Raw genomic sequence first — 10,010 nt, forward strand, 5'->3', positions numbered from 1 at the left:
GTTACCATTTTATTGTTTTAGCCTCTATTTATTTCACATGTTGCCACTTTGATATGTTGATCATTAGTAGCTGGACAATTTCAATTTCTGATAAATTTTATTAATCAATGATGCTGCTACCACTTAATTATTATGTGTTATAAAACTATAATTTAGTCTGTCATTTTTTTTCTTGCCATCTTCAATTTTGAATACCCATAGTCCAAATCCTGCGCCCGCCACTGAGATTGGACACGGAAATAAGATATGGTTAAATCTGCTTGGAATTTTGGATGCCTTCTCCGTCCTTGTACATGATGATGCCACACAGGCTGTTATGAGTTCTGACGCTCTAGGCATGACGATGATTTGACGGTTTGTCATTCTCCCTTATGCACACACAGCCATGTTTACCCTAGAATAGTCTAGCGAAAAAGTACGTCTGTATATGATTAACTCACCACGAAACCTTTGACTTAATCCAATAAGTGAGGACTCACAACATGAGTCTTGGTTCTATGAGCATCTCCTTTTCTATTTCAGACAACGGAAAACTCGCAGTAGACACTGTGATTGAGTTCTTGAACGTTCATGAGTCGAAAGATGATAGTTTACGAGTAGAATTGGTATGTCTTGGCAGACAGGATGATCTGCCGGAGTGCTCCGATCGGTGACAGGATCATCAGGATCACTCCAAGAACAATGCAGACCTGAAAACATGGAGAAATAGATGATTAAATAATGGCCAGTCAGGGACATTATGTTGCAGAAACAAAGGAAGGGGATTGGTCGATTAGTTCATGTTCCTTACCCAGTTGGTGAACCATGAGAGGCTGAACCTTTTGGGCTTGTAGATTGCAAGCCACATGATGCAGGGAAGCTGGCAGAAACAAGATAGATTTTGTCAGGTTTCAAATCATATTACTAGGACTTGATGGGTTATAGGATTTTGCATACTGCAGCCTCTGTGTTTGGAATAGACAACGCAGTTCACGTTCGATGACATTCTGAAAACAAAAATGGGAAACAGAGATCAATGTGAGCTTACGAAGTAAGTTGTCGGTGCAAAGGCGAATCCACCAAAGAAACCGAGCAATCCACCAAAGAAGGGGATGGTGATGGCTACAAACGTTGTGAATGCTGCAGAAGCCGACACACACAGTTTGATCAGTGGGACACATCTATTTGTTGAGCAGAGCTAGCTTTATAACTTAGACTGAGAAATTCAGCTCAGACTTCAGAGAGCAACATTACCAACATAGGTGGTCCGGGCAATCAAACGGAGCGCAAGGCCGGGAGGGAAACGCAGCTTTTTCACCAGGATCGTCTCCATCATGTCAAACACTGGCATCGCAAAAATCTGCAATAAAAGCATTAGATTAGAGATGGTAAAAGTTTAGTTCCATGTATGAGGTGACATGAGGAACTGATATCTACTGACGAAGAGCTGCAGAGGTGATTTTGAAGCCAATAACTCAACCACCACAATAAAAGTGCTCTACCCATCATATGGATGTCCCTACTCTCTAGTATGTATGTAATACCTGGTAGCTCCCAATGACATGGATAACGACCATCATGTTGGCGAGGGCAATGAGCCACTTTGGCTTGTTGAGGGTGATGAGGATGTTATCATCGACTTGGTTGCCAAAGGCCCAATATCCACTGAACGAGACAGGAAAGTAGCAGATGGCAACTATGATGTAGGCAACCATGACACCCTTCCACATGGGCTTCTTGGACGGATTATCTGGCGTCGATGGGATGGTGGCCTGGATCTCAAGCACCACGTTGTGTCCTGCATATGCAAACGCCACATCGCCCAATGCCCCAAAGAAGTCAAACACCTTCTCCAGTGTCGTCGTCGCCCGAACGTGGTAGTCCACGTTTGGCAATTTCCCCTTATGTACTGTCGCTCCCCAAGCTATTGTTGAATAACTGCCATGAGTACTCGTATCAGTGATCGCTCCAGCTATATGCAGTATTCAGAAAATTGTCTGATGATCTGCTACATTAAAATGGGGTAACTGAAATGGTACCTGAGTGACATGACTGCAGCAGCGAGGGAGATGCCAGAGATGGAGTTGAAGTTGGGGAGCTGAGAGAGGACGAAGTGGCAAGAGGCAAAGATCATGATGAAGTAGGTGAGCTTGATGTCCTTGCATTCGTTGCCGCAGATCACGTCGTGGAACTTCTTCAATGACTTTCCTCCGGTGACCATGAACACAATATCCCCACCCACCTCGACGATGAGCTGCTGCGGCACAACAATCCACAGCCCCAGCTTCTTACCAAACGCGTGCTGCCCAAGCTCATGATACCGGTCGAATCGCTTCCCAGGCACCATCTCGTGCATCTCCACCATCTGCCACATCGTGTACAAGGTGATGATCCACGACAACAGCAGCACCACGGTGCCAGGTCCCCTGCAAATTGTGATGGGAAAATCATAGAAAACATATTAGTCTTTCTGATGAATGTCATTGCAGTACAAGAAGACCGGTTTGATCATCATTTAAGTTATAGTGATTGCCATGGCAGGAAGATGACACACATACCAGCCGAGCTCAGACATGGCGTAAGGAAGGCTCAGCACGCCAGCACCAACCATGGCGGTGACATTGTGGAATGCAGAGTACCACCACTTGGCGTTCCTGGATGAGGTGATTGGGAGCCAGTCGTCGATCGCCTTCTCCCCAGCACTCCTCTCACCCTGCAAGTTTCCGCCATTGTTGTTGTTAGCTGGCATGGCCATTCTAGACAAGTTTTTGATTAATCGCACACAAAACACGAAGGAGCAAACAACACTGGACAAGAACAAGGTGAAGATACCACTAACAACGAGATTGCTGTTTCCCACATATAGAGCAGTAAATTTCAGTAAAATTTTACTTGGGCAGACTAAGCGACAGATGAGTAGCAGGATTAAAGTGCATCTTTGAATTTTAAATGTCAAGTGAGATGAACAAGTGTTGATTTCTTTTCTGTCTCAGAAGTTAAAAGGTTATATTTATAATATGTAAATCAAGAGTGAATTGCCAGAGATTAGAGCATGGAAATGATAATTAAGTCACTGTAAAAAATTATGGCAAGTAATAACAGTAAGGGGAATCAATATCGCATCTCGATCAAGACCAGGGTGGTAACAGCTAGTTCTTTATTCACAAAAAAAAGAGGAAAAATCCCGCAATTAAGGCAAAGTATCCCACCGATCCTATGAATCAGGTGTGTCTTCTCACATTTTACTTTAAACAAAAAAAATAGAGAGATAAAAGAAAAGGAAGATGGAAAGGATCACTTCGCCCCCCCCCCCCCCCCCCCAAAAAAAAAAAAACTTTTTAACAAAGGGTTTTGTTTTGAGAAAAAAGGTTCTAGGAAAAGTTTACCAATGCCCCCCTCCCTCCTTATTGTGGGAATCAACGTTCGACCCAGAGGGAACAACAAAAATTTCAAAAGAGAGAGAGAGAGAGAGAGAAAGAGAGAGAGATGGTACCCCTACCTTGGGACAAAAATTGGTCTCGGGTGCTTGCGTCCCCATGGCCGTCCTTGACGTCACACAATCTTCTGCAATCGGCACTGGAAGGAAGAGAGAGAGAGAGAGAGAGAGAGAGAGAGAGAGAGAGAGAGAGAGAGAGAGGCTGATGGGAGACGAAGAGGTAGAGGCCGCCGGCTCGTCTCCTTTTATAGGGCTGAAATGGAAGGGGAGCCTCGTCCCTGCACTGACAACGCGGGGTGGTTCAATTCACCGTTGACTCCAGCTAGCGCAGCAACGGTTTGTGTGGAGGTGAAATAAACCAGGGGACTGGTGCATTCTGTTGATGGGCTCACTGCATTTGGACTCGTAAGCGTTTTAGGTGAGCATGAACATGGACGTGTTTTAGGCCGGTGTGCATGAACACGGTCAGTTGGCTACTCGTTAATTTGTCTAGCGAGCGAGAATCGGCCGGGCACGTAAAAATGCATGAATTGATACATGATGAGCATTACATACAGAAGAGTGTTTGATGCAAGAGACAGCTCTCAGAACTAATTCGCACTACTCGACTTTAACATGGTGTAGCACACACATAGCAAGCCCGTCCATGCACATCAATCCCAAGTCCCCAACACAAAATATCGTGTAAAGATGCAACCCTCTAATTACGGTAATTTGAATTTCAGGTTGTTTCAGAAATGTATAACTTTTTCATACGGACTCGAAGGAAACAAACTTTATTTGAAAATTGTAGGATTCGATGAGATTTGCAACTTTTGAGTTGATTTTTTTTAGATTTGAAATGGTTTGGATGTCCGAATGGTTAACCAAAAATAAGGACATATTTTGCAGCCCAGTCATGTACAGTACAGCTAAATAAGGCAGCATGATTAATTCATGTTTGTTCTGACGTCTACAAGGCAGCATGGTTAATTCATGTTTGTTCTGACGTCTACAGATGCTGTAAGAAATTAATATTTATAAATTTATCATGGCCATAAAATCGATCACTTGCGCGATGTTATCTGATCGAGGACTCGAAGCAAAAGAAGAAATCAGTTAATTCACATTATCACCATAAAATCAGAAATGGATGTGAACACAAGAACTGAACAGGCGAACCACGCCCCTATCTGATAGCCACTACGTTTTTTCTACCACCGTATGTCTACTCTGATCTCCAGCCACTTATACCAACAAGAAGTTGCATGCAATGTAGCTCCAACTGAACTGTGCATAACTGGCCATGCATGCATGTGACCCTGTTCATGATGCCTTACTACAACAATTCTGCTACAACCTCAAGTGAACTGGACCTCACATGCCGATTATTTCCCCAGCAGCAAACAAAATTTCCTGGAATGTATATAGCTTTATAAAAAGGCAAAGAGATTAAATAAAATATTCATCTTTCGAACAAAACCCCATTGTGTACTGCGTCATTTTTTATTTTTGAACCCACTGATAGTCAAATTTCAAGAGTTTCGTCTAAATCGCCAATTATCCATGACTAGAGGGAAGTAACTAGAGAAGTAGAGATAAACAATGTATCATTGAAATATGGTGTCCGCCTATTTACATTTTATTTGGTGGCTTCCATCCATACTCTACCTCTTCTCTATATAGCTCTGAATACCCAAGAGAAGAATATGCAAACCAAGAGAGAACCACTACCACCATTTTTGACATTACCATCTATATTCTCCAACAGGTGGCGTGTATAGCTCGAATTGAACTGCATAACCAGCCCATACTGGGAACCACCATGTGACCCGCCTGTTCGTTATGTGCTGCTTCAAAAACTCTACTATCTAGAACCTCTAGGGAACTGGTTGCTCCTTAGATGTCAATTTTCCCAGCACCAAATCAAATTTTAAATGTAATTTTATTAGGAACAACAGAAATTATACCAAATTTCTAGCCATCGAACAAGGCCTCATTTTTTCTACAATGTGTCCTTTTTTTGCATTTTCATTGATTTGAGAAGTGTGATATTTTGGTAACGACAAAGCACTTCTAAAGCTATGTGAATGGATGCATTGTCATGCCTATATGCCACCATTTTGAAGCTCTGATGGAATAGTTTTTCGCGATCCTATTTGGAAGCAACCATATAGAATGGGGATGCAGAGACCTTCTGCAAGCTTTGATTTCATAATACACTCTACCACCCAAGATTTCTAACTTAGGTCCGGTTTCGCAGGGTGCACCTTGCTCCACCTCAGATGTGAAGTTTGCAGCATAAAATTGTTGGAAAAATAGCCCATGGAGAGGCCCATTTAATGAATCCCAATGCAAGAGTGCAATAGCATTCAATAGTCCTACTGCTAGTTTGAGTTGGTGGAAACCAACTTAAATAGGAGAGCTCTCTCACTTCTCTGAATACGTAACCGAAGGAGAGAATGAGGCTTGGGTTACACAACGCACGCACGCACGTATTTGCATTCTTTTCGTGTAACCAACCGCGTGAGTTGGTGTAACATCTTGCCATTTGCATGTAATCTTTTGACAACGATCATTATGGGTGTTTAATCACACGCAGAGGAAGTAACTAGAGAAGTAGAGATAAACAATGTATCATTGAAATATGGTGTCGGCCTATTTACATTCTATTTAGTGGCTTCCATCCATACTCTACCTCTTCTCTATATTGCTCTGAATACCCAAGAAAAGAATATGCAAACCAAGAGAGAATGCTACCACCATTTTGTCCATTACCATCTATACTCTCCAACAAGTGGCATGTATAGCTCGAATCGAACTGCATAACCGGCCCATACTATGCATCATCATGTGACCTGTTTGTTATGCGCTACTACAAAAGCTCTACTAGAACCTCTAGGGAACTGGTTGCTCCTTAGATGTCAATTTTCCCAGCCCAGCAGCAAATCAAATTTTAAATGCAATTTTATTAGAAACAACAGAAATTATACAAAATTTCTAGCCATAGAACAAGGCCTCGTTTTCTACAATGTGTCCTTTTTTGCATTTTCATTTATTTGAAGAAGTGTGATATTTTGGTCGCGATAAAACAAAACACTTCCAAAGCTATGTGAATGTGGATCCATTGTCATGCCTATATGCCACCATTTTGAAGCTCTGATGGTATAGCTTTTGCCGATCCTGTTTTGAAGCAACAATAGAGAATGGGGATGGAGAGATCTCCACATTTGAGGGGGGGGGGGGGGGGGAGGGACATTCTGCAAGCTTTGATTTCATAATCCACTCTACCACCCAAGATTTCTAGCTTAGGTCCGGTTTCGCAGGATAAAATAATTTTGTTTAAGTTTTCTTAATCTAAAATAGAGATACAATAGCTTGTCCATACACTTATGGTGTACCCTAGCTCCAGCTCTACGACTTCATGAAGCTAGGGATAAAGTCTTGGGGCTAGAGCTTTGCCAATGCGAACATACAATTAATCATTACTTATTCTTGTTGTATGGATACAATTTTTTGTGTCTATTAATTTTGGCCAAATTATTTTGATAGCATTTTGAAAGGGGAAAGATATGTAGTATACTAATCCCTCCAGTGATAAATATTTGATATTTTCAGGAGAAAAAGGAAGTAACACATGGATTCAACTACTTCATACTAGGAGACATTTATAAAATCCAAAATTCTGTAATATTTTTTTCAAGGCTTATCTACACAAATGGTTTTCATGTTTGTAAGACAATTTTTTAAAAACCAATTTGATAATCAAATTTTAATTGACATTTTCATTTTTTTTGCATACAATTTATATACCAAGGATTAATTTATTATTAGATGCCCTAGCCTATCAAAACAATAATAAAATTCATAATATATTTTTTAACATAAGTTATGATGTCCATTGTCACCTAGCAAAAATTTTATCTTAAACTCTACTTGTGTGTGGACAAACAAAAAAAGACGAACCTTAAAGGGGTCAATTGGACCAATGATATAATTGTGAGAGTAAATTGAACCACAATATAGTTTAGTGAGTTATCCGAACTTTAGCCATACTTGAGGGGTCAATTAGGACTTTCCCCTCATGAATTATGTTAGAAGCATGGATACAGAAAATGACATCCCAAAGAGTATTCATTCCATGGTTTTGGATTCCGAGGGACTATACTGTTTGCTATGAACCTAGCCATCATATCTATTTCCCTCCAAGATACATACACGGTATAATGCAACCATTCTCATTTGTCATTTTATAATGAGTTAAAGACACAGGTGGCCCTTAAACTTGCCCCTCTGTGCCAGTTACCTCCACTGTGTATTTCTGATATCCATAACACCCCGTTTGGATGTCAGTATTGGAGCTCGGAATTGGGAATTAGAATTGATAGCTTCGAACGCCGACTGTTTGGATGTCCTGGAATTCAGAATTGGAAATCAAACTCAATGCCAACCGGTATTCATCTCACCCTCACCCCTTCACCCTCGATACTGACCCAACGCGCTCTGTAATCACTAGAATCATCTTTCCCCCGCCCCTTCATCTCTCTCGCACCAGCTCCCTCCCTCCGATCGTCATCTAGCCACGCGCGCCGCCCTCCCAGCAAGCCACCCCTGCCTCCCCTCCCTCCACCGGCGGGCTGCCCCATCTCCCCCTCTACCGACGAGCCGTGCCGCCACCGCTCCCTCCCTCCACTAGCAGGCCACCCCCGTCTCCCCTCCCTCTGTCGGCAAGCCGCGCCGCCACCGCTCCCTCCCTCCACTAGCGGGCCGCGCCAGTCTCTCCTCACCTCCCTCCGACGGCGGGCCACTCCGGCCTCCCCTCCCTCCACCGACGAGCCGCGCCGGCCTCTCACCTACCTCCGTCGGTGGGGCAGGCCACCCCCTCCCTCCATCGGCAGGCTACGCCGCCTCTCTTCCTCTGCCTCCCTTCCTCCCTCTCTCCGTTAATGGGCCGCGCTAGCTCCCCTCCATCTACCGGCAAGCTGCGCCGCCCTCCACTCCCTCTGCCGGAGGCCCGCGTGTCTAGGTGGAGCAGCAGCCGGCAGCGGATGCCTGCCCGTTCGCTGAGATCCCCCTTCCTGTTTGATGCCTCTCTCTCTCGGACTAGGGTGAAGAGATGAAGAAGAAGATGTAAATTCTCGATTTCATATCATATACATCCAAACATGAATTGGTATTTACCACCCTAATCAATTTCAACTAAGAATTCCATATACACCCAAACAACAGATTTGGTATTGTAACTCATTTCCAATACTACTCTGATTCGGTATTGAACTCAATTCAATACCAATGTCTTCAATATCTACATCCAAACGGACCCTAAATGAAAGGAGCACAATTTATCTCCTCGTTCCTATGATTTACACACCCAGGATTGCTTTCGTCAGCTATTAGTATGTAGTTGTGATTGGAGGCACACTTGATGGGGAGTGTGTCAAAATTAATAGATAGATGTTTCGTGTAATCTCTTGTATAAGAGTCAAACTCTAGTTTATGTGATCATGGTCGATATGCGTTAGATATAGATAGAGATAGAGCTTTGCTTCCTGTACAAGTTGTAGAGCAACCGAGCCTGATACAATCACATCAACTCATGTACATCTTGCGGCATATTGCCCTATATAAACAAGCACCCATGGTGAGCTAAGATAGGCAACCACGTTTCCTCCAAAACTTTACTGAGTGATTGTATGTATATATGTGTGCCATCCTGATAATCAAGAAAGAAGAGTATAATTAGCTTCTTGAGAAAGAAAGAAAGCCAAGGGCGTGGGACTAAGAATGAAAAGCGAACTGTTCAACTTCCAAATATCATACTTTTCAGATTCATAGTTCACCAGGTATCATAGTCTAGCCACTTTCAAAGTCCTAACTACAAATCGCATTAAACCTTCAACATCTAGAACAAACACCAGCATTAATTCCCCCTTATGCGCCACTGCCGCCATAGAGCCGCTGCCGCTCTGATCTCCCAGCTCTGGGCTCCTCCACCTCAACAGGCTATAGATCGGAACTCTCCTCCACACGTGCTCTCCATTCATCCCATCAGCAGCCCCTCAGGGTACGTGTGAAGGGGGAGATCAAGGAGCACCTCACCATTGCCGTCATCAACCGATTCAGCGTCGGATTCAGCTCGCCCCTCTGCTCCCTCTCAAATCCCAGCCCAAAAGCTCCTTCACGATGTGAGCGCAAGTGGTGCCCACCTCCTAGCAGGCTCTCCGGGAGTCTTGCTATGGGAGCCAACAGGAAGTTGCCCATGAGGTTGGTGTTGCCATCTTCATGGCCGCAGCCTCTCTCCTGCACGGCCCCTTGCCGGTGATCCCGCAGGGCAGCAAAAAGAGACGATGAGGGTCACGGAGCGCCGCTGCCGTCATCGACCCTGTAGAAGTTGAGCTGCCCACAGTTTCAGTCAGCCGTCGCCCATTCGTCTGCCTTCATCTCCGATTTCATATTGCTGGCTGCAACCACTGCGTTGTCACCACTCGTCTTGTCCTCTGCCGCAGTTCCACCTCCAGTCGTCACCACCAGTGCGAGCCTCAACCCAGGAGTGAGTCTAGATCACCAACACCACCTGCCTCCAGAGCTTCGGCAGCCTGCACTGCAAGCAATCGTC

General features: G+C 44.0%; 1 protein-coding gene across 1 annotated transcript; it reads right to left on the minus strand.

Annotated features, from left to right (window-relative positions):
* Positions 1-590: 590 nt before the first annotated feature.
* On the minus strand, positions 591-3,517 carry LOC101767097 (lysine histidine transporter 2). The gene is made up of 8 exons (XM_004972911.1): positions 3,473-3,517; positions 2,538-2,686; positions 2,019-2,405; positions 1,524-1,917; positions 1,234-1,339; positions 1,028-1,119; positions 791-859; positions 591-689 (listed from the first exon to the last, which is right to left on the minus strand). Exons 1-8 carry the CDS (start codon positions 3,515-3,517, stop codon positions 591-593), a joined length of 1,341 nt encoding a protein of 446 aa, XP_004972968.1.
* Between the last annotated feature and the right edge of the window lie 6,493 nt (positions 3,518-10,010).

This window comes from Setaria italica, chromosome VI, assembly GCF_000263155.2.
Source record: "Setaria italica strain Yugu1 chromosome VI, Setaria_italica_v2.0, whole genome shotgun sequence".
Classification (NCBI taxonomy): domain Eukaryota; kingdom Viridiplantae; phylum Streptophyta; class Magnoliopsida; order Poales; family Poaceae; genus Setaria; species Setaria italica.